The following is a 24,558-nucleotide window of genomic DNA, read 5'->3' as shown; positions in this document are numbered from 1 at the left end:
GCGTTCTCCGGAATGGACTGGGAGAGATCCGCGCCTGAAATCCTGGAGATTCCTGTTGCCACTCAATGTGGCCAATGCAGAGCTAGACGGGACAACTGTGCGACTCAGTTTCCTATGCTCCTGAGCGTGTGCAAAGTGCAAAGTTCTGTTTCCTTCCTTCTTTCCTAGCCTTCCCCCAAACACAAATCGGGCACCAGGGATGCCCCCACCAGAAAAAAAAACCCCTTAAAAAGGACTCGGTGCTTAAAGTCGGCCAAGATTGACGCAGGCCAAGTCTGTGTCAGCCTGTACAGCGCCGAGCACACGCTTTGCCCTGATTAAAGAGGCGTGTGCGTGTGCATGCGCGCACATGTGTGTTTGCGTCGTCTTGATCAAGACGGAGCCCCCTCTAGCTCGGCACCGGACGCGGGAAGGTGGGCGCCAAGGCCGCGTCGGCGATCGGCGAAAGGGGGCGGGCGATCAGCGGGGCGGCGCCCAGCGAGTACACTCTCCCGGCCCGCCACCTGCGCCTCCGCGCTTCCCTTTCTGGTCCCTCCTTCTTCCTTCCCTACCTGGCCGCGGCCACGTCAGGGGCTCCTGCTGCCGCCGCCGCCGCTTCTGCTGCCTCTCTCTCTCTCTCTCCCTCCCTCCCTCTCGCCCGATCGCTCGATCCCTGCTCTGGGACCCCCCCCCCCACCTACCCCGGAGGAACCATGATCTCCTCCCGAGGGGGCGCCATGCCGCCGCCCCCCAACGCCACCGCCTACTACCCGCCGCCGCGCATCACCCTGCCCTCCGGCTTGGAGATCCTGCGCACCTACTCGGGGGCCTTCATCTGCCTGGAGATCGTAAGTGGGGGAGCGCGGGTGGGACGAGAGGCGATCGGGGCGGCAGCAACAAGTGGGAGGCAGAAAGAAAGCACTCCGGGATCTCTCTGCCATGATTGTGCCGGAGGGGTTTTTATGCAGTTGTGTTGCCTCGCTGGGCGCTAAAAAAAACAACCACCACCAGTTGCAGTTTTTAACATTGGTTGAAAAATATAGGTTTCCCATGCATGTTTTTTCTCTTCCTAGAACTTCCCTAGCAAAAATCCACCAGGTGACATGTCTGTCCCACACCTGCCCCTCTTCGCCTCTCAAACCAGGGCACATAGTTTGCTGGAATTCAGCAAGATGGATCCCCACCTTGAGTTCTTCCATGGAAGAAAGGTGGAATATGTGTGTGTTTGTGTGTGTGTGTGTGTGTGTGTGTGAGAGAGAGAGAGAGAGAGAGAGAGAGAGAGAGATCTAAACTGACACCAGGGTGAAAGGTGTACCTGTTCGATTGCCGCTTACCAAACACAGCTGTTAGTCATGAGATTCCCTAACCACTTCTTAGAATTGTGTTTATCTATTCCCTCAAATCTTTCCTAGCTACAGCTTTTCACATTTCCTCCTTGATTTGGATTTTTTAAAAAATTATATAGTCTTCAATCAATGTTCCATGTTTACTTGGTCTTTGAAATGATAGCTGCATTAGGGCCAGTTATGGGTTTAAATCATGCGACACGGCTTCATTCCTAGAGCCCCCTTAATTGCTCACTTAATACTTATTTCTCTTCCCAACCCTACACGTCTTGCTTGGACCCATGCCATCTTAGTTAAAAGCTTCCTGCCTTGCCTGTATAAGCCCCACGCTGTCTGAATAGCAGCAGCTTCCCAGGGTCTCAAAGTAAAAGTCAGAGATCTTTTAACCAGGAGCCAAGACCTTAACCTCTGACATTATGCATGCATCCAAAGCTCTGCTTCTGAGCTATGGCCCTTCCCCACAAATCTCCCCCTTCCCCACCCCCATCCAGCCTTCCCAAGGTGGCCAGATGCAAAAGAGACAGGGCACTCCATAGAAGAGGAAATTTCAGCAGGTGTCGCATCCCTCCACCGCAACGCTCTCATCCTGACCAGTTCATACACCCGTTCCATTCAAGGTTAACTGGCTTGTTGTCAAAGCAGCCGCAGAATGTGTGGTGACAGCCAGTCTTGGGTGTGGCTCATCGCAACTACAGATTGCAACCTTCTTGTACCATGGATAGCGAACTCTGCCTGCCCAAATGTGGTTGGACTTAGCCCTAGCCAGGATAGCTAGTGGCTGAGGACGATGGAAATCCACAGGTGGTCCACAGGTTCTCCAGACCTATTCTGTGCTATCATAGACACTGCTAAGCCAGGTTTAGTTTCAGAGTTCCTCTGGCACAGTTCCTGTAACGGCATGCAAAAAATCAAGAGTGGCATTTCCTGCAGCAACGAGAAAATTTTCTTCCTTCTATGCAGCTGTTAAAATCCATAGGAGCCCAGCCAAAAAACCGGGTTGGCAACCTTGTTTATTTTCTTATTCTCACCTGTGTGGATGTACCCAGTCTGCTACACCTTCCGCAGACACACCCACATTACAGGAACACCTCTCCCTACTATTCTCACCTGCTCTCATTATTTCTCGGGATCATGCATGCGCCTTCCTGAACTTCACTCTTCCTCATGCGCTCAGCTCCACGATGCTTCCACTCCCTGTTACCCACATCCCTGGACCTGCTAAAGACAAACACTGCCCCCCCCCAAAGGAGTTTAATGGTAGCCCATGAAGGCGCTTTAAATCCAGAATGTGATTCACAAAATGGACATCATATACCATTTGCCTAACAAGCCAAACTGGAAATCCAGTCACAGGCTTCCCTCTCTTAAAACCTGCCATTTAATTGTAGGGTAGATTCATTGAACTCTCTCCCACCGCTGCTCATACACAAATAATTTCAGTAATGGATTTCAATCTGTTCTCTCCCTTCTCTTTAAAATTCATGTTTCCTGTACAAGTTTGCATGCTAATTGTTTGCTGTAGGAATTAAAAAAACATTAAAACGCTTGCTGGTTCACAAGTAAATAAAGTACATCTAGACTATACTGAAGCGATCCATACGTTGTTTGTGTGGACGGTTGTCTCTTGCACTCCAGATTTGTAACTCCTTAGAGACAGGGAGCAATTGTGAAATCAATTAACTTTTGTGTTGCTCTCTCTTGGTAGAGATGCAGGGATATGGAGCAAGATTGCCTGCTTGAAATCCAAAGCTGCAAATTCCTATGCAAATAACCTGGGTGTAAGCCCCATTGAATGCGCTGGGACCTACTCCCAAGTAAACATGCATAGGATTATCTTGTATGTGCCTAGAGTTTTCCAGAATAAGCAAGTGATTAAGAGCAGAACAGTGTTTCCCTCTTTGAGATCGAAAGTAAATTCCCTCCTTGTTTGCTTAGTAGGGTCATAAATATTTAGCGACTGGGAAGCGAACGCCTTGCAGAGCCCAAGTTAGACAGAAGGCGTAAAACAGGAGCACAGGATCATGCAGATAGGTGGCGGAGTTAGTGAATTATCCAAGCAAGATCATGGACTACTGCAGTGTAGAGAACCCTTGGCCCTCCAGGCAGTGCTGAACTACAACTCCCAACAGCTCTTGACAGCACTGACCAGGGATGATGGGAGTTGTTCAGCAACAGCCAGAGAGCCAAAGGTTCCCCCGCACCTGGTCATAGAGCCATGGAATTGAAATGGTTCTCAAAAACCATCTACTTCCACCCCCTGCTCAACACAAGAAAAACAGATCTGGGGCATCCCTGACTGATGGCTTGAAGACCTATAGTGAGGTACAGCCCACCAGCTTCCTAAATAATTGGGAAGCTGCTCTTACCATTAAGAAGTTTATTACAAGGCCTAACAAACCCAGGACAGTTCTGACATACAGCAAGTATGGACAGAAGGAGCACACAGTTTGGCTGAAATTAAACAGGTGCGGTTAGTACCTGAATGGGAGACTGTCTGAGAACCCTGCGAATGTCTCCTTGAGCTCCCTGGAGGAATAGAGAGATAGAAGTATGTAATACAACGGGTTTGCGCTTAATTTCTGCCTGCAAAAGTGTTCTTGGTGGAAATGGTTCACCAAAATGCCCTACCTTCTTTGCAGCTGGCGGGTTCCCCCTTCCCTGCTGCTCCTTCAGCTCCGCTCTTTTCTCCAACCAATCAGCTATCACACAGCGAGCACGATGACACCCCAACTCCACGTAGCCCACGAGCGTATCTCCGTTGCTGAGGCAGCCAAGGCAAGGCTCCCTGGCAGGATGCAGTGATTCCTCTCACAGCATGACAAGGATCATTGGTCCAGTTGCCTTGGCAACAGGGACATTTCTTCTCATGCACACCCAATGCACTGCTGCACCCTTTCCTGCCTTCCCTGGAAAAAAAATCACAGGGGGAAAGGTGTGCTTTTCAGGGTGTGCAGAAGCGCTAGCAAAAAAACCGAGCCGTTTCGTTTTGACTTAGTCCTACAAAGTACTCCCTGTTTCCTCTTCCAAGCGTTTGCTTTGCCCTTCGGAAGGGGCTGAGAACGACCACCCTGCAGTCTGTGTCATTTGATCCCTGGCCAGGAGAGTACTGGATCCACCATAAACCAGAGGATTAGTGGGTGGTTGGGGAGTGCCAGAGGGCCCATGGCTCCAGGCGTGGATTTTTGAGGGGGCAAATCTTGGGCTTAGGTATCCTGGGCCCAAATCGTTCAGGGCTCTGTCTATCAACACAAAAGCCTTGAAGCTGGTGCATGGCATGTGCTGCCCACATCAGTTGTCTGGCTATTGCTTCCTATATTCAGAATGGAGTGGCAATGCTCCAGGAAGTGAGGGAAGCCTCACTTCTGGCAAACGGTGACTTTCTGAAGTCCGGGACGACACATATTTTGTAAATACAGTGTGATTATTGTGCACATACGTTTCGGTTTTAAGACCTTCTTTTGTTTTGTGTTTTCCTTTTGTGTTCTCAGCTGTTCGGAGCACTTGTCTGGATTTTAGTATCCGCCACCCACGTCCCTCTGCCGCTGCTGCAGGGCTGGGTGATGTTTGTGTCGGTGACGGCTTGCTTCACCTCCATCTCCTTCCTCTGCGTTTTCCTCTTCAGTTACAGAGAAAGAATCGCAATTGATTGGAACCGTTTGGTAAGCATTTAAAAGGCAGCACTTTGTTGTTGTTATTATTAAATAGAAATCAGTTAATAGTGTTTTCAGGGGCTGTAACATTCTCTGGAAAGTTGGACCCAATTTGCAGATGCAGTCTCAAGTTTGTTAGCAGGTACAAAACAACAAAGCTAGAAAAAACACATTTTATTTATTTGATTTCAACCCCACCTTTTGTCCAAGGAACTGAAGGTTCACCCCTCTCTGCGTGGTTCACCCCTCTCTGCATTTTACGACATCCCTGTGGGGTAGGCTAGGATAAGAAGCAGAGAGTGGCCCACGGCCACTCAGTAAGTTTTGAACCTTGTTCTCCCAGGTCCTGGGATCCCACAGGAGAGAGAGTGGTCTAAACCACTGAGTTTCTTGAGCTTGCCGATCAGAAGGTCAGCGGTTCAAATCCCCGTGATGGGGTGAGCTCCCGTTGCTCTGTCCCAGCTTCTGCCAACCTTGCAGTGCGAAAGCATGCCAGTGCAAGTAGATAAATAGGTACCACTGTGGTGGGAAGGTAAACGGTGTTTCTGTGCGCTATGGCTTCCGTCATGGTGTTCCATTGTGCCAGAAGCGGTTTAGTTATGCTGACCACATGACCCAGAAAGCTGTCTGTGGACAAATGCCAGCTCTCTCGGCCTGAAGCAAGATGAGCACCATACCCAATGGTCGCCTTTGACTGGGCTTAACTGTCCAGGGGTCCTTTACCTACCTTTTAGTCCCCCTAGGGCTCTTAACATTTACAGCTCAATATTTTGTATGTTTTCACTCCCAAGTAATGGATGCATAGCATTGCAGCAGTAATGTATAGGAGCAATCAGAATTTACTTAAAATGTCCCTCCAGTTAAATCAAAGCAGATAGATATAGACATAGACTTAGAGGTATAGATATAGATGTTTTCTTTTGTATAAGTACCTCCCAAAGCCATGGATATTATTATTTAATACTATTCTAATGATTGTTGAATGTTACTTTTTTATATCGGTTACCTATTTTAAAGTTATGTTTTATTATCACATTTTTGTATTGCATTAGATTGTTATAAGATGTACATTTTTTCTTTCTTCAGCTTGTAAGCCACCTTGAGTATTGTAAGATAGAAAGACGGTATACAAATTAAAAATGATGATGATAATGATGATGATGGTGGATGATAAACTTCAATTTTTAAGAGAGGTATCCATTCTTGTGTGAGAGGGCGGGGGACATGCCTTTTTTATTAAAGCCTCTACTGCAACATTGGAAAAAAGACTCTCCTCCCATCTTAGAGTGCCTGATTTCTTCAACCAATGCGTAAATTAATGCTGAAACAATTTAGTTTATTATTATGCATGCAAATAGCTCCAAGGTGACAATGTGACAGCCACACTTTCCCACTAGCATTTTGTAAATCTCTGCTTTATTAGGAGGAAAAGTTGTGCATCTTTCACGACTAATTAGCAGTTACGCGGGGCAGAACATTTTCCATTTCATAAATTCATCAGTAACGAATAGATGTCAGTTGCAGATACAGTGTTTGGCCAGTCTTGGCCGTTTCAGAGCTTTTAGCTTTGTTTACTGAGCACAAGTAAAGTAAACATGCTACGTTAGATCGCTTCTAGTAGTCAAACAACGTACGAAGGGCACAACATTGGCTACCTCTCTTCTAGGTCATCAGGGGATGAAACCACCCTTTCAAAGTGAAAATTTTACAGTGCGAATTACCATATTCCAATTCAAAATTTCCTGTAAACTGCACATCACCGCTGATTCACAAGTGTGAGTTCATCACTTATCACATCATGGCTCTTTGCTGAATGTGTGAACTCTCTCAACTGGGAAAAGTGCATTTGAAATGACACGGAGTGGTATGGCTTCTCCTCCCCGTGGGGATTGTTCTGTGATGATTCATTCATACTTATGCAAGTCATAACTTGATGCTGCCATAAGGGAGTGATGAACATACATGCGTTTGGCTGGCTAGTGGATGTCCAGGAAGACTTAAAGCAGCCTTCCTGCGTCCTCAGACATTGTTGGGTTACAACTCCCATCATCCCAGACCATTGCCTATACTGGCTGGGGGTGATGGGAGTTGTGGTCCAAAAACATCTGGAGACCCAGTTTTGGGGAAGGCTATATTACTATGGCTGTGAGCATGATTGCTTGGGACGCTAATATTCTGGAACAAGGGTGGACAGAAATTAGCTTCTGATGCAGTTTTATGTCATCTGATCAAGTCCACAAAAATGTTTTGCTCTTAAGGAAGTCAAACCCTCCTGATGGGTAGCCAGGGTGATGTTCTCCAGATGTTGCATCCGTAATGCCCTTCATCCCTGACCACGAGCTGGGAGATGATGAGAGCTGGAGTCAAGTAACATGGAGCTTTTCAAGCAGAGGTTGGATGGTCATCTATTATGGATGCTTTAGCTGAGATTCCTCCTTTGCAGGGGGTTGGTCTAAATCAGCGATGGCCAAACGTGGCCCTCCACATCTGTTTTGGGACTACAATTCCCATCATCCCTGACCACTGGTTCTGTTAGCTAGGGATGATGGGAGTTGTAGTCCCAAAACAGCTGGAGGGCCAAGTTTGGCCATCACTGGACAAAATGATTCTAGGAGTGCCTTCAGACTCTACAGTTCTACGGTTCTACCATCTGGAGGGCACATAGTGTTGCTCTTGAAGTATTGTGGACACTGGATTGTCTACAATGCTGCTCCTGCTCAGAGCAGACCCAGGCAAGTTATTGAAAGTGTCTACTTCATGGTCATTCATTCCAGTGAGTCTACTCAGAGTAGGACTAATATGGGCGGCAACCCAGAAACTCTGTGAAGGCTGTGCAAACTAGCAGCTTTCAAGACCGCACTATGCTACAGGGCCACTGGAGAGATTGTAAACCTTTCAGACCCAAATCAAAGCACTTAGAAATTTTATCACTCCCGGGAGTGAACAATTCCATTAGTTTCAATGGAAGCAAATTTCAGCTGGGGATAGGCTTGTCAACACCTACTCCTCAATGTTTACGCCATGCCTGCAGAGATGGAACCCTTGTGGTTTATCTGGGTGTTCCTTCGGTGTTGTTGTGGCATTATATTCATCTCTTTGTCTGTTGTGTGTGCGCAGAGTGGGAGCACTCTGAAAGCACTTTTGATCTGGAAAGCCACAAACACCTCCATGTATGTTTGCATTCATCCTTTCCTTGCTTGCACAGCAAACAAGAAAGGCCCATGGCTTCGCCTGCACAACACACCCCAGTCAGCAGTGCCATGGACTTGCCGATCAGAAGGTCGGTGGTTCAAATCCCCGCGACGGGATGAGCTCCAGTTGCTCGGTCCCTGTTTCTGCCAACCTAGCAGTTCAAAAGCATGTCAAAGTGCAAGTAGATAAATAGGTACCGCTCTGGCAGGAAGGTAAACGGCGTTTCCGTGCACTGCTCTGGTTCACCAGAAGCGGCTTAGTCATGCTGGCTACATGACCCGGAAGCTGTCTGTGGACAAACGTCGGCTCCCTCAGCCTATAGAGCGAGATGAGTGCGCAACCCCAGAGTCATCCGCAACTGGACCTAACGGTCAGGGGTACCTTTACCTTACATTTCCTTTAGTGTGGCTTCACTGAAGTGGGAGCCAATCCTGGTGAGGGAGCTGTTCTCTCTGAAGTTTGGAGCTGTCAGTAGAGTCTGTCCTAGTATGGAGACTCTTCAGTGGTGCAACTGGAATAAATAAGGGAATGGGGCAAAATGTCTGGCAGTCTGGGGACTCAGCTATACAGCTGCAAATAAAACGTTTTAAGTGCAATATCCAATGTTACACTCGGTGGTCAATGGTGAGCCGTATGGAAAAATCAATGTATTTTTTATGAAATGCACAAAAAAGCATTTTCAGAATTTTTTTTGTACATGTGCAAATTCCACCTGGGATTCCTTGTTTCCGTTACAGAGTGGAGGAGGTAGCAGCAGCGGTGGAGGAAGCCGCTCGGGCGCCTGGGGTGGCGCGCCCAGGGGCGGGGCGAGCCGCCCATAGGGGTGGGGCACACCGCAGGGCCTCCAGAGTCTGCCTGCCTCCTCCCACTCAGTCGCCCTACAGCTGGGGGGGGGGGAGGCAGCGGGCGGACTGTTTGGGCAATGCGGAGCCTGCGTGCCCCCAAGCCACCGTGTCTCTCCCGGGGGAGATGCATGGCTCGGGCGTGCTACAGGCCCCATGGTGAGTGGCGTCCGCCATTTGTCACCCCTGGTCACACCTGGGGCGGCCCACACCCGCCACATACCCCTTCCTCTGCCCCTGAATAGCAGTTGTGAGGGGCAAGACAGCTGAGTGGCATAGGGAAGCTAGTGGGTGTGATCCAGAGGTGTCGAGGGCAACAAGAGAAAGAAGTAGTGGGCTTGCTGGCATGGCTGCCATTTTAATTGTCCCACAATGCAACACCCTTTTGGAATGGGTAGGTCCTCATTTTGTCACTTCTGTTCCAGTGGTTTTCTGGTTTTGTCTGTGTCCAAATAATGGTGTGGGTTATTGAATTTGGACCCCCAAAATCTTTAAAAAACAAAAACATGCCTTTCCCTCTGGCAAAGGTTTCCGTCCTTCTACTAGTGACAGAGAACTTTATTGTACTGCTTGCCAAGGGGCAGAGGAAGTTCCAGGCGGGTAGAGGAAATGAGATCATTTACCTTCTGAAAACACCCACAAAGACCTGCACACACTGGGCTACTCATACGGGATGTATGTGGTCCCTTCTTCGGCCAGAAGTTTGAGCAAAGGTGTTGCCCAGCAGACATCTGAAGGCCTAGGAGATGAATGGTGGTCCTTAGTCCATGGTCACTACAAACTGCTTATTGTGCTGCTTGTTTCCTCAAAGGATCCTGGTTCCCTTGTGTGTTCCTAAGACAGGAACAGTAATTGAATTTCTGTGAATTGCCTTGTGGCTTCATCTATCGTACTCCAGGAGAATGCCCTTTTATATGTTGGACGGCGTGGGTGCCTGTGTGAGAAGGGAAGGCCTTATATTCAAAGAGGATATTGCAGTGGTTCTCTGTGAGATTTCACACAGAGGCACATTATGTACATATTTACACACACACACACACACACACAGCCTGCGTTTCCACTCACTGGAACCACAAATCTTGCCACACTCTCCTTCCAACTGCCTCAAATGCAGTACACATCACTTTATCTCTGCAGGGTTGAACAGCAGCTGTTCACTCATATGAGAGAAACTAAAGAAGCAAACCTGAGGAGTTTGCTAAATGTTAGGAGGAAATCTGCCAGCCTACACCATCCCTGATCTGATTTTTTCCCTGGTGGGGGGGGGGGGAGTATGCGGGACACATTTGGCATTTCCCGACAATATTGTTTGGCAGCTGCTGCAGGAGTGAGTAACTACCAAAACCCTAAGCACAGCGACATCCCATTTTTCCTTTTGCAAAAGGTTGCCAAAGGAACATTGGCTGACAGCAGTCAACATCCCCTGTAACACAGGGTTAGGCCCTGAGTTCATTCCTGTTTTGTTTCTACCACATAAATCAAGGTTGGGAAACTTTGGGTCTGTGGGCCAAAAGTTTGAGTTTGTTTGAAACCTAAACAGCTTATCTCTTATTCCTTTGTAAGTGTTTCTAAAAACCGTTTTTGTAAACTCAGGGAAGCGTTTCAGCCCTGCTCTTTAGTTTGCTGAAAATCATTTAAAATCATTTAAGGTTTACAATGTTCTCATAAATAGGGCTATGTTTAAAACGTCATTGAGGTTTTTATACCTTTTTTGTAAACTCAAGGAAGTGTTTCAGCCCTGCTCTTGAGTTTGTTTGAAATCACTTAAAATCATTTCAGGTTAATAAAATTCTTTATTTCCTTCTGAGGAAACTGATTGGTTCAGTGAAACAAGTTTTGTAGCCGGCATCTCATAAAGTCCTCATAGTCAACAAAAGAGTGGCGAAAGCTGTACTGGGATGCAGTCTCAAAAATGATAGAATGATCTCGATATGAATCCAAGGCAGACCTTTTAACATCACAGTAATCCAAGTTTATGCACCAACTACTGGTGCTGAAGAAACTGAAATTGACCAATTCTATGAAGACTTACAAGACCTTATAGAAGTGACACCAAAGAAGGATGTTCTTCTCATTATAGGGGATTGGAATGCTAAAGTAGGGAATCAAGAGATAAAAGGAACAACTGGCAAGTTTGGCCTTGGAGATCGAAATGAAGCAGGGCAAAGGCTAATAGAGTTCTGTCAAGAGAACAAGCTGGTCATCACAAACACGCTTTTCCAACAACACAAGAGACGACTCTACACATGGACATCACCAGATGGGCAACATCGAAATCAGATTGATTATATTCTCTGCAGCCAAAGATGGAGAAGCTCTATACAGTCAGCAAAAACAAGACCTGGAGCTGACTGTGGCTCAGATCATCAGCTTCTTATAGCAAAATTCAAGCTTAAACTGAAGAAAGTAGGAAAAACCACTGGGCCGGTAAGATACAATCTAAATCAAATCCCTTATGAATACACAGTGGAAGTGAGGAACAGGTTTAAGGATTTAGATTTGGTGGACAGAGTGCCTGAAGAACTATGGGTGGAGGCTCGCAACATTATACAGGAGGCAGCAACTAAAACCATCCCAATGGAAAAGAAATGCAAGAAAGCAAAGTGGCTGTCCAACGAGGCCTTACAAATAGCGGGGGAGAGAAGGCAAGCAAAATGCGAGGGAGATAGTGAAAGATACAGGAAATTGAATGCAGATTTCCAAAGAATAGCAAGGAGAGACAAGAAGGCCTTCTTAAACGAGCAATGCAAAGAAATAGAGGAAAACAACAGAATGGGAAGAACCAGAGATCTGTTCAAGAAAATCGGAAATATGAAAGGAACATTTCGTACAAAGATTACCATAATAAAGGACAAAAGTGGTAAAGACCTAACTGAAGCAGAAGACATCAAGAAAAGGTGGCAAGAATACACAGAGGAATTATACCAGAAAGATATGGATGTTTCGTACACCCCAGGTAGTGTGGTTGCTGACCTTGAGCCAGACATCCTGGAAAGTGAAGTCAAATGGGCCTTAGAAAGCACTGCAAATAACAAGGCCAGTGGAAGTGATGGTATTCCAGCTGAACTGTTTAAAATTTTAAAAGATGATGCTGTTAAGGTGCTACACTCAATATGCCAGCAAGTTTGGAAAACTCAGCAGTGGCCAGAGGATTGGAGAAGATCAGTCTACATCCCAATCCCAAAGAAAGGCAGTGCCAAAGAATGCACCAACTACCGCACAATTTCACTCATTTCACATGCTAGCAAGGTTATGCTTAAAATTCTACAAGGAAGGCTCAAGCAGTATGTGGACCGAGAACTCCCAGAAGTGCAAGCTGGATTTAGAAGAGGCAGAGGAACCAGAGACCAAATTGCAAACATGCGCTGGATTATGGAGAAAGCTAGAGAGTTCCAGAAAGACATCTACTTCTGCTTCATTGACTATGCAAAAGCCTTTGACTGTGTCGACCACAGCAAACTATGGCAAGTTCTTAAAGAAATGGGAGTGCCTGATCACCTCATCTGTCTCCTGAGAAATATCTACGTGGGACAAGAAGCTACAGTTAGAACTGGATATGGAACAACTGATTGGTTCAAAATTGGGAAAGGAGTACGGCAAGGCTGTATATTGTCTCCCTGCTTATTTAACTTATATGCAGAATTCATCATGCGAAAGGCTGGGCTGGATGAATCCCAAGCCGGAATTAAGATTGCTGGAAGAAATATCAACAACCTCAGATATGCAGATGACACAACCTTGATGGCAGAAAGTGAAGAGGAATTAAAGAACCTTTTAATGAGGGTGAAAGAGGAGAGCGCAAAATATGGTCTGAAGCTCAACATCAAAAAAACGAAGATCATGGCCACTGGGCCCATCACCTCCTGGCAAATAGAAGGGGAAGAAATGGAGGCAGTGAGAGATTTTACTTTCTTGGGCTCCATGATCACTGCAGATGGTGACAGCAGTCACGAAATTAAAAGACGCCTGCTCCTTGGGAGAAAGGCGATGGCAAACCTAGACAACATCTTAAAAAGCAGAGACATCACCTTGCCAACAAAGGTCTGTATAGTAAAAGCCATGGTTTTCCCAGTAGTGATGTATGGAAGTGAGAGCTGGACCATAAAGAAGGCTGATCGCCGAAGAATTGATGCTTTTGAATTATGGTGCTGGAGGAGACTCTTGAGAGTCCCATGGACTGCAAGAAGATCAAACCTCTCCATTCTGAAGGAAATCAGCCCTGAGTGCTCACTGGAAGGACAGATCGTGAAGCTGAGGCTCCAATACTTTGGCCACCTCATGAGAAGAGAAGACTCCCTGGAAAAGACCCTGATGTTGGGAAAGATGGAGGGCACAAGGAGAAGGGGACGACAGAGAATGAGATGGTTGGATGGTGTTCTTGAAGCTACCAGCATGAGTTTGATCAAACTGTGGGAGGCAGTGGAGGACAGAAGTGCCTGGCGTGCTCTGGTCCATGGGGTCACGAAGAGTCGGACACGACTAAACGACTAAACAACAACAACAACAATCTCATAAAGTCTTTGTTTAATTCTAGGTTAATTTTTCCTTAATTTTTTGTTATTTTTGTTATTTAATTCAATTCTATAGTTGATTACATCTCGTTTCAGGGATTTTCACAGCAATTCTTTTGTTTTGTTTTGTGTAATTTCTTGGTTCCATGACTGTATTTTTTCCACCGAAGATGGCCCTCTAGGCTGCTGTCTCTGGCCCTTAGAATTCTCCCCAGGCCACAGCCCTCACTGGACCTCCAAGTGTATTTGCTTGGCTGAGTTGTGTCCTTGAACATAACATACCCTCCAATATTCTTCTGATGAAAATCAGGAAATGCGTCTTTTCGGTGCTGTGCTTCCATTCAACTCAGCAGGCTCATGCGAGAGCACAGCTCTGAAAGATCTCCCTGAACTCAGTGGTGGCAGTGCTGGAGAGGGAGAAATTGGGACATTCTGCCATCCAATCAGAAGCCAGGATGTCTTCTGTAATTTCAGTATTTCCCAGGAAAATACTGAGGTGTGTGTATAATGCCTCTTGTCTCCCTAGATGGAGCATACAGAGTGGGGGTGGGTAGGTAGGAATTAGCCTACTGCAGAAAGGAAAAACCCACGTGTGGTGCCCTGCCTGCTCCAAAAGAGAAAGGCTGTGTGGAGTAGTGGTTAGAGTGTCTAACTAGGACCTGGCAGGCTCAAGTCCTGAAGCTCACTGGGTGACCTTGGGCCAGTCCTTGTCTTTCAGCCTTTCAGAGGTTGTGAGGATAAAATCGAGATGCACATGCCTCTGCCTTGAGCTCTGTGGAGCAGAGGTGGGGTATAAATTTAATAACAAATATTAATCCTGCTTTTATTTTATTGTTCCGCTCAAACCGACTCTTTATTTTTATTTTTGTTCCTTTTCAGGATTTCATTTACCACGCAGGTGTCTTTGTCTGCTATTTTGGGACCTTTCTACTGCAAGCGGCAACCACCTCTTTGCATTCTCACCCGGTGAAGTACACCGTCAATTTCGACACCACCAGGAACGTCAGTACCACTAGCTTTGAGAAGCTTCTAAGTGAACACGAATACAACTTGAGCATCGCAGCTGCCGTAAGTATTATAAAGGCGCATCCTTAAAGGGAGAGGGGACAAGTTTCTCCCTCCTCTTCTCTCTCCTTTGGACCTGTCTTCCTCTCCTGACCATGAGAGGGCTCTGATGGGATACAGTGGTACCTCGGGTTAAGAACTTAATTTGTTCCAGAGGTCCGTTCTTAACCTGAAACTGTTCTTCACTTGAAGCACCACTTTAGCTAACGGGGCCTCCCGCTGCCGCTGCACCGCAATTTCTGTTCTCATCCTGAATCAAAGTTCTTAACCCAAGGTGCTATTTCTGGGTTAGCAGAGTCTGTAACCTGAAGCGTCTGTAACCCGAGGTACCACTGTACTGCAATGCCTTGAGGGCTTACTCAGGCTTCCTTTTGTGTTGTGTTCCTAGACAGTGGTCCACGCTTTAAAGCTCTGTGTCCGAGCAGTTACTTCTTTGTCCTGGAGGTTTCCCTGGGGAGGCCCACATTTAATCTTTTTCAGGCCGGAATAATAATAATAATAATAATAATAATAATAATAATAATAATTTTTATTTATATCCCACCCTCCCCAGCCAAAGCCGGGCTTAGAGTGGCTAACATCATACAAGTAAGGCAATGCATAAAAACAAGCGATCAATAAATTAAGATACATCCCACAATTAATTCAAACAAATTAAAATTAAAACTGGACAAGTGGCAATCTTCAGGTTAAAACTGAAGGCGGTTACCAACTGTTTTCCACTGATATTATAAGCACCTGTGAGCGGGCTGGGAACCTCCTTCGTGCTTGTTCTTATACAAGGAGAAAATGAGTCAGACTGAACCCTGACCAAAGGCCCGGCAGGCCCTGTGGAAAGATGTCAAATCCCCCAGGGCCCTAGTCTCTTGTGAGAGAGTGTTCCACCAGGCCAGGGCCACAGCCAAAAAGGCCCTGGCTCTGGTCGAGGCCAGTCTGTTCTCTCTGGGGCCCGGAATCTTTAGGATGTTGTTATTTGCAGACCATAAGGTCCTCCATGGGGCATACCAGGAGAGGCGGTCCCGTAGGTACGAGGGTCCTAGGCTGTATAGGGCTTTAAAGGTTAAAACCAGCACCTTCAACCTGATCCTGTACTCCACTGGGAGTACCCTACCCAAGCTTTGCCCACTTTAAGTAGAGAGCCTCCAGTATACCTGAAGGAGCGTCTCCACCTCCATCATTCTGCCCGGACACTGAGGTCCAGCGCTGAGGGCCTTCCGGCGGTTCCCTCACTGCGAGAAGCCAAGTTACAGGGAACCAGGCAGAGGGTCTTCTCGGTAGTGGCACCCACCCTGTGGAATGCCCTCCCTCCCCCAGATGTCAAAGAGAAAAATAACTAACAAACTTTTAGAAGACATCTGAAGGCAGCCCTGTTTAGGGAAGCTTTTAATGTTTAATAGGTTATTGTATTTTAGTGTTTTGTTGGAAGCCGCCCAGAGTGGCTGGGGAAACCCAGCTAGACGGGCGGGGTATAAATAATAAATTATTATTATTATTATTATTATTATTATTGGAAAGCGCTCTTGAGCATCGCCTGCTGAGAAGGCATCAGGGAGTTTGAGGTGCTCAGTGTGCAAGGGGCAGCTTTCTCAGGGAAGAACAACTTATTGGTTGGTGTCTCTGGTGGTTTGCAGGTGGGGGGAGGTTGCCAGGGCGATTTTCCAGGTGCATTTGGGGGGGGTGCTGCTCACACCCCTGTTCCCGAGCCACCCCTGTTCTATCTTGTGAGGCTGGAATCTGATCAAAGCAGAGCTGGCTCAGGGAGGGCGGAGCGAAAAGGACGTAACAGCCTTGCGCCCTTCGATCCCAGCTCCTCCGTGGCGAAGCCACATGCAAGGGGCGCATGGCGTTCTTTTCAGGCCGCCCTCTCCAGGCCGCTTTCCAAAGCTTCACAAAGTGGCACAGTCCTGGTGTCGCTCTGGCGGTGAGAGCTGGTATGTCATGCAACGGGTTCCTTCTGCTTTGCGTCCCCCTCCCTGGGCACACACATGCGCTTTAGGCGCAGTTAAAGCTCACTCCGCCACTGGTAGTTTGAAGGCCTCGGGTTGGAGGGGTTGCAGCTCAAACTTGGAGTCCAGGCCTAAACCTGGTTTCAACCCCTCCATGGCTTGCACTGCTGGTTTTCCTGATGCAGCTGGTTCTTTCTGCTCTCTGTCAGAATCTTAGTTGCTGTATAGCAGGCATTTCCAACAGGTAGATCGCAATCTACTGGTAGATCACGGGGGTGTCCCAGGTCAATCGCCACCCCCCAGGTCGATCTCCCTCCCCCTCAAAAAAGTTCAACAACTTTTGCTTCCTAAAACAACCTTGGTAAAGGTAAAGGGTAAAGAGAGCCCTGACCATTAGGTCCAGTCGTGGCCGACTCTGGGGTTGCGGCGCTCATCTCACTTTATTGGCCGAGGGAGCCGGCGTACAGCTTCCGGGTCATGTGGCCAGCATGACTAAGCCGCTTCTGGCGAACCAGAGCCGCACACAGAAACACCGTTTACCTTCCCGCCAGAGCGGTACCTATTTATCTACTTGCACTATGACGAACTTTCGAACTGCTAGGTGGGGCAGGAGCAGGGACCGAGCAACGGGAGCTCACCGCATTGTGGGGATTCGAACCACGACCTTCTGGTCGGCAAGTCCTAGGCTCAGTGGTTTAACCCACAGCGCCACCCGCCTTCTCAAAAAAAAGCTCAACAACTCTGGTCTATCCTCCAATGACAATGGGTAGATCACTGCCAGTTTTTTTTTTAATAGTGGGCGTCCCTGCTGTATAGTGTCAGGATTATGACACTTCCTTGTTTGGGAAGCCTTGACTAGTGATGACCAGGCTTTTTTTTGGCAAGTGTCAGTGCTATGGATGAGAGGGAGGGAGGGAAAGAGAAAGAGAGAGAACACCACACCCTGGTGGTTTTGCCTGTGGTTTTCGAAGCTGCAAAACAGGTTAACAGAGCAAGAGTGAGTAGGAAATCCATAATGTGGAGCTGAATTGATGCTGAGCTGACCCCATGGGTCAAGCTACTGCTCTTCACTACTGCTGCCTGTGCCACTTTTGCAGTGCTTAAATTGGGGGCAGGGCAGGGAGAGGAGCTGTGCCCCCTTAGGAGTTGCGACTGACCCTCTTGGCTACATAGGAAGCTGCCTTATTTTGGCTCATAGTCTTAGCCCATCAAGCCCAATGCAGCTTGCTCAGACAGGCAGCAACCCTCCAGCATCTATCCCACCGCTTCCTATAACCCAACCCCTTTAACAGGAAGTGCCAGCTATTAAACCTGCGACCTTCTCTGAGGAAAGTATGTGTTTCTCCACTGAGCCACACTCCTTCCCCTGAGAGGCTGTGGGAAGGGCTGGAGTATTTCTCTAATGTCCAGCCAGGCTTCCTGGGCCCCCTTCCCCATTAATGCTTGACACATGGGCCATTTCTGGTGATGTCTGGCTATCCAAACACTGACACATGACTATCCATGGTTCTCCTCCTGTTCTTTGTCTGTTTCTTCAAAGGGTCCTCTTGAGCTTTCTCCCTCCCATTATGGCTTTTATAGGACTCCAGTCCTCAATCCACCCCTAAGGTGGACCCCTGGGGACACACAGTGCAGATTAATAATCATTTCTCCTCTCCAGGAAACCCTGAAAGCTGTAAGTCAGGGGTAGCCAACATGGCGTCCTTCAGATTCTGTTGGACTACAATTCCCATCATCCCTTGCCATTGGGACTTCCCACAACATCTGAAATCCCACAGCATCTGAAATGTGCTGTGTAGAGTACTCCTGTTGCAATGTTTCTGAGAATGACATACTAGAGAATACTAATATTTCACCAGACTACAACACCCAAGATTCTTTGGAGGGATCCATGACTAGTTAAACCTGTCTAAAATGTATGTTGTTGTTGTTTAGTCATTTAGTCGTGTCCGACTCTTCGTGACCGGAGCACGCCAGGCACTCCTGTCTTCCACTGCCTCCCATAGTTTGGTCAAACTCATGCTGGTAGCTTCAAGAACACTGTCCAACCATCTCGCCCTTTGTCATCCCCTTCTCCTTGTGCCCTCCATTTTTCCCAACATCAGGGTCTTTTCCAGAGAGTCTTCTCTTCTCATGAGGTGGCCAAAGTAAGGCTAAATCCTCAATGTCTGCTTGGACACCCACTTGAGTCACTGCCCTGGTTCCTTGTGACCCAAAAGGGGCGAATATCATGCGCAATCAGGGATTAGTTATCTTTTTATAAGAACAAAACCTGGGTTGCATTGTTAAGCATGCTTACGTAAGGATACACTTTGAACTTGGTGGGGCTGGGGCTCAGATAGATCTGCTTTATTACCAAGGCATTAGGGAGACATCAAAGCCATTAAGCAATCTATGGAGCACAGTCCCAACGTTAGAAAGAAACCTGGATTACGTTTTCCCTTTAACCCTTGGAGAGGTTTCAGGTTGAGAATTAATGCCAAACTTATATAACCAAAGTTGATGTCATCCACATTATTTTAGGGTGACTCACCTTAATGGCGTTGATGAATAGGTAGATCAAAGAACATGTTATGCAGGGAATCTCCCAGCAAGATTTCTCTCTCTCTCTCACTCACACACACACACACACACACACACACACACTTTTCCTTTGTGAAACCTGAGGAATACTTTACTATCCCACCAACCCAACAGGAGCAGTTTTGCAGGTCTTTAAAAATGTGTTGCTCTTCCCATTATTTCCTTTTAAAGTCATGATGTTTTAAGTGCCCTTTTGGTGAGGGGAAATGGGAGGTTGGGGTTGGAAGAGAGCAGGCTCCTGCCTAAAGCTTGGAGGTGGGCCACTGGCGGAGGAAGAGGAGTGAGGGGGGAGCGCACCACCCCCGGCAGCGTGATCCTGGTAGGGTGCCATTGTGGCTGCCTGCCCCCACACTGGGCAGCACGCCCCGCCCCCAGGACGCGCGCCAGCCCTGCCCCCACCTGCTCTCTGCCCCCCAGTGCCGGAGCATGAAGCTCTGCCACTGAGGTGGGCAAGCCACTGTGGTCAATGTTGGGGTCACTAAAAGTAATAATAGTAATAATAGTAATAATAATAATAATAATAATAATAATAATAATTTATTTATTTATTTATACACCACCCTCCCCTGCCAGAGCTGGGCTCAGGGCGGCTAACACCAATAAAATTACAAAAAAACCTAATGGGGGGCGGGGAACAGTTTATTGAAATACAGTGGTACCTCGGGTTAAGAACTTAATTCGTTCTGGAGGTCCGTTCTTAACCTGAAACTGTTCTTAACCTGAGGTACCACTTTAGCTAATGGGGCCTCCTGCTGCCTTCGTGCGATTTCTGTTCTCATCCTGAAGCAAAGTTCTTAAACTGAGGTACTATTTCTGGGTTAGCGGAGTCTGTAAACTGAAGCGTATGTAACCCGAGGTACCACTGTACGGGTTAAAATACAATTTAAAATGCAGCCTCATTTTAATAGTAGCCCATAGGCGTATTTGTTGAAGGACCGACTCATGCAGTGGCTGCTAACCATGATGTTTTCCCTCCCCTGTCGGAGGCAGTATAGCTCTAAATACCAGTTGGTGGGCATCACAGGTGGAAAGAGTGCTGATCTGCTCAGATTCTGCTTGTGGGGTTCCTATGAGCATCCAACAGGATGCTGGACTAAATGGGTCCTCGCCTGATCCAGCAGGAACTGCTCTTTGTGTTCGTATGTATTCATTTATAGGGAGAACCCAGACTTGCAGGCCAAAAAAAAAGCCACAGTGAGTCCTGCCAAATAGTATTTCTGCATCACTCCACTTTCTGTTTAAAACATCTTTTTTCTCCAAGGAGAACGTGGTTCACCCCCTTCCCCTCCTTAGTTAATCCCTACAATGACCCTGTGAGGTAGGTTAAGAGGTTGTGACTGACTCCAGTGAGCTTCATAACCGAATTGGTGATTTGAACCTGGATCTCCCAGGTCTTAGTCCAACACTCTAATGCAGGTGTCGGCAAGGTTTACCTCGCCTGGGCCGGTTCACTCCAGCAGAGATCCCTCCATGGGCTGAAATGCATTCGCGGCCGCAATTTCCGGCATCTGCATCTGCCCAGACACGATTTCCAGATGCGATTTTCAGCATCTGAGCATGCGCAGACGCAATTTGCGGCACTGCAGAAGTGAGTCCTCGCGCCGCGCTGCACCGGTTTAGCGCAGCGCGCGGGGACTCACCAAGTGGGCGACTTGGTTCAGGGGTGGCTCGTGGGCCAGTTAAACGACCTCCGTGGGCCACTTGTGGCCCATGGGCCTTAGGTTGCCTACCCCTGCTCTAATGACTGCATCACACTGGCTTCCTAAAGAACTTATGCTATGAGGCAGCTGTATAAATTAAGCAGGCAATTAAATATGGGGAAAGGGAAAAGTCAGTTAGAGAAGGACCTGAAATATTTCTCTTGTAGCTGGAATTTGTTTTGTTCTGGATTGTTTTATTTGATGTTTTAATGTGTTGTAAACCGCTTTGAGGTTTTTTTTCTTTAAAATATCAAGTGGCATAGAAATGAAACGAATAATAATAATAATACAGTCGTACCTTGGAAGTCAAGCGGAATCCGTTCCGGAAGTCCGTTCCGACTTCCAAAACGTTCGGAAACCAAAGCACGGCTTCTGATTGGCTGCAGGAAGCTCCTGCAGCCAATCGGAAGCCGCAGAAGCCAAGTCAGACATTCGGCTTCCAAAAATAGTTCAAAAACCGGAACACTCACTTCCGGAAAGCCAATTTGTTTGGGAGCCAAGGCATTTGAGATCCGATGTACGACTGTAATAATAATAAATCTCACTGCAAAAAAGTGCCTAGGCATTCCGTTGTGGCAAGCATAACATCGATTTAAGGAGCCATGTGATGATTAGCTCATATATCTGAGTTTCTGATTGGGAGGGAAGAGGGATTTGAAATCTAGTGGAACAGCCAATTTTCTACAGGAAAACTCACCTGGCGCTTTCTTCCTCCCTCTGCAGATCTTTGCCTTTGCAACAACTGTGTGTTATGGCTGCAGCACTACCCTGGCTCTACGAAGATGGAAGCTATAGCACTAGAAGCGACAAGGCAGCTAAAGGGCATCCCGTCTCGTTTGCGTACTTGTTCCGATGATCAAATGATGTACTACTTGTGGAGTTGCAAAGGATGCTTGGAACACATTTATATTTTTCTAAGATGTTGACACACACAAACATACACAAGAAGTCTATGTCATAATTATATATGTGTGTATATAATATATATATATAATATATATTTGGACAAGGGTGGGGGGAAACTTGCTTGTTTATTTCTCCAGTTTTCAGTTGCTTATGTTAACTGATTTCCCGGGAGCGTTACCCTCTGCTACAGATAGTATTATAAAGCTGAGTGATGGAATAGGGTTATCGTCGGCAGACAACTGCGTACTTTTTTTTTTTGGTGCTAAACATCTGCTTGCAAGAAAAGCAAACATCTCTGCAGACGGGCTGTGTCTCTCGCACACACGCAAACACAGGGAGGCAGCTATGAAACGATAACCCGCCGAGCATCCGCCTGAAAGCTAACTGTGTTCGCAGGCCTGCCAACATCAGCAGCTAAACACAACCTCCATTTATTTCAGTGCGGCATCCTTTGGCAACCTTGTTCCGTCCAGATGTTGTTTTGGTCCCGCTCCTATCAATTGTCATTCCACAACATCTGTAGGTTGGCAAAAGGTGCAGTGGGGACTGTGCTGGACTAGGGCTACCAACTCCCTGGGTTTGTCCCCGAGTTGGGTTTTGTAGTCAATTCTCGAGGCCATTGGGTAGTGTCAAACTGCTGCCTTTGAATCTTGAGTCTAGGAGGTTTTCAGTAGTATTCCTCTAAAACAGTATAAAAATAGCTTACCATTCTGAAAGAGAAAAGGTGTAAACTTTTCTATCAATGTTTCCCCACATTTCCAGTTTCTCCAGTGGGAAAACCAGGGAGGAAATTTATCCAACCCCATATTAATTTTCCCCTGTTTCCCTTGATCTTCACATCTGTAAGTGCCACCACTCTGAGCCCCTTTTAGCTCTCTTTTCATGAACTGGCAGCTCCATTCTGAGGCGTTGGGATTCCAGAGATCTGTCCAACGCCATGTGGGATTTCCGTGGAAGTCTCTTGAAATCATTTAACAATTTCTCAGAAGGCATGCTAGGTGGGTTCTCCTAATGCTCTTGAACTGATATCTATGCAGGCAGTAAATGTAATATTTTTTCAGAAAGTTGATTCCCCCCCCCCTTTTTTTTTTTACTTTAAAAAGAAAGTAATTTATGGAAAGGTGGGTGGGTGGGGGAGTCTTTTAATATTCATTCAGTCCTTATATAAGGATCTAGTTTTAGTTTTTAAACTGTACCTTTCACCTGTAATCTTCAAGGCATTTTAGATAAAAAATTTCTTGCCTAAGAGGAAAGAGTTAGGTAAGCAACATACTCAAAGCTTTAACATTAGCAGAGAATGAAAGTGTACTTTTTTAAAAAAGGCAAGCCAGGAATATTAATTGGTTGGATTTGAAATCATGACAACTAGCTAATTCAATAACCATATAGATCTCAAAAGTCGGGCTCTTTCTATCTGGTATTTGTTGGGCTGATAATATTAATATATTTTACAGCTCTGAATTTAAATTGTATATCAAAATTCCTTTTTGAAACAATTTGTGTTTCTTCAAGGGAAATAGTTATATTCAGTTTTAAAATACATACCTGTATTGATTAGCACTGTAGTTCATATGATCCACTCACAAAACAGGCATATTGTTTCAACTCTGTGTGGGCTGTATAAACTTGGATTTTATTTCTTACTTCTCCTGGTCCTGCGTGTCTTACTGCAACAATATGGAGTCCCTTTCCAACTTTTGGAGGCAAGATCTGGAAAGTGCCAATGTCTAAACTCATATTATCTAATTTATAATGTGGACTCCTGCACTTATCAGAAACGGCTTTAGATTTTGAAAGCCAATAACTTCTTGCATTGACAAATTTTGTTTCAGCATCATGTATTTATATTGCAGAGCACCTCTAAAGCATTGTTCTCAGTGTGGGCAAAAATGTATATTTGTGGTCAACTGTTGTGCAGATTTCTTCCTTGAATATAAATGTTTGCACTATTTCACCTGGATGGGCAAGTTCTTAACCCATTTATGCTTTCTGTAAGTGTGGCATTTACGCTTTCTTCTAATGAAAGTTTCTTAAAGATCATGTGAATGGAACTGAGCCCAGATCTCCAGTTTGACTTCTTTGCATTGCCTCATTTTGTTGTGCTGCAAGACACCACGAACCAAAGGAAGGCATCGCCACTGCCTGCAACCAATGTTGAAATGGGAAAATGCAGCCTACACAGGCAATTGGTAGAGGATTAGGGGCTCTGGATAGGAAACAGGCTGGATCCAGTCTAGGCATGGCAGCCTAGACAAGATAAAGGTAGTAATTGGGTTTGGAGTGCAATTTTGAGAGGAAGCGGCAGAGTCCTATTGACTGGAGCAGGGACCTAAGCAATAAACAGCTTCACAAGTCAAGGGAAGGGCTGTGGCTCAGTGCTAGAGCATCTGCTTTGCATGCAGAAGGTCCCAAGTTCAATCCCCGATATCTCCATGTATGGCTGGGAGAGACCCCCAACTGAAATCTTGGGAGAGCTGCTGCCAGCCAGTGTAGAAAATACTGAGTTAGATGCACCACTGCTCTGACTCAGGGGACGCGGGTGGCGGTGTGGTATAAACCACTGAGCCTCTGGGGCTAGCTGATCAGAAGGTCGGCGGTTCGAATCCCTGCGATGGGTTGAGCTCCCGTTCCTCTGTCCTAGCTCCTGCCAACCTAGCAGTTCGAAAGCACACCAGTGCAAGCAGATAAATAGGTACCACTGCGGCGGGAAGGTAAACAGTGTCTCCGTGCGCTCTGGCACTCATCACAGTCTTCTGTGCGCCAGAAGCGGTTTAGTCATGCTGGCAACATGACCCGGAAAGCTGTCTGTGGACAAACGCCGGCTCCCTCGGCCTGAAA

At 46.8% G+C, this 24,558-nt stretch overlaps 1 protein-coding gene across 1 annotated transcript; it reads left to right on the top strand.

Moving 5' to 3' along the window:
- The first annotated feature begins 666 nt into the window (after positions 1–666).
- Positions 667–23,775, top strand: MAL2 (mal, T cell differentiation protein 2). Its single transcript, XM_081012928.1, has 4 exons — positions 667–827; positions 4,814–4,984; positions 14,400–14,588; positions 21,538–23,775. Exons 1-4 carry the CDS (start codon positions 693–695, stop codon positions 21,607–21,609), a joined length of 567 nt encoding a protein of 188 aa, XP_080869054.1. The 5' UTR covers positions 667–692; the 3' UTR covers positions 21,610–23,775.
- The last annotated feature ends 783 nt before the right edge of the window (positions 23,776–24,558 follow it).

This window comes from Podarcis pityusensis, assembly GCF_964106645.2.
Source record: "Podarcis pityusensis genome assembly, chromosome: 7".
Lineage (NCBI taxonomy): Eukaryota > Metazoa > Chordata > Lepidosauria > Squamata > Lacertidae > Podarcis > Podarcis pityusensis.
This window is presented reverse-complemented; position numbering and strand designations above follow the sequence as displayed.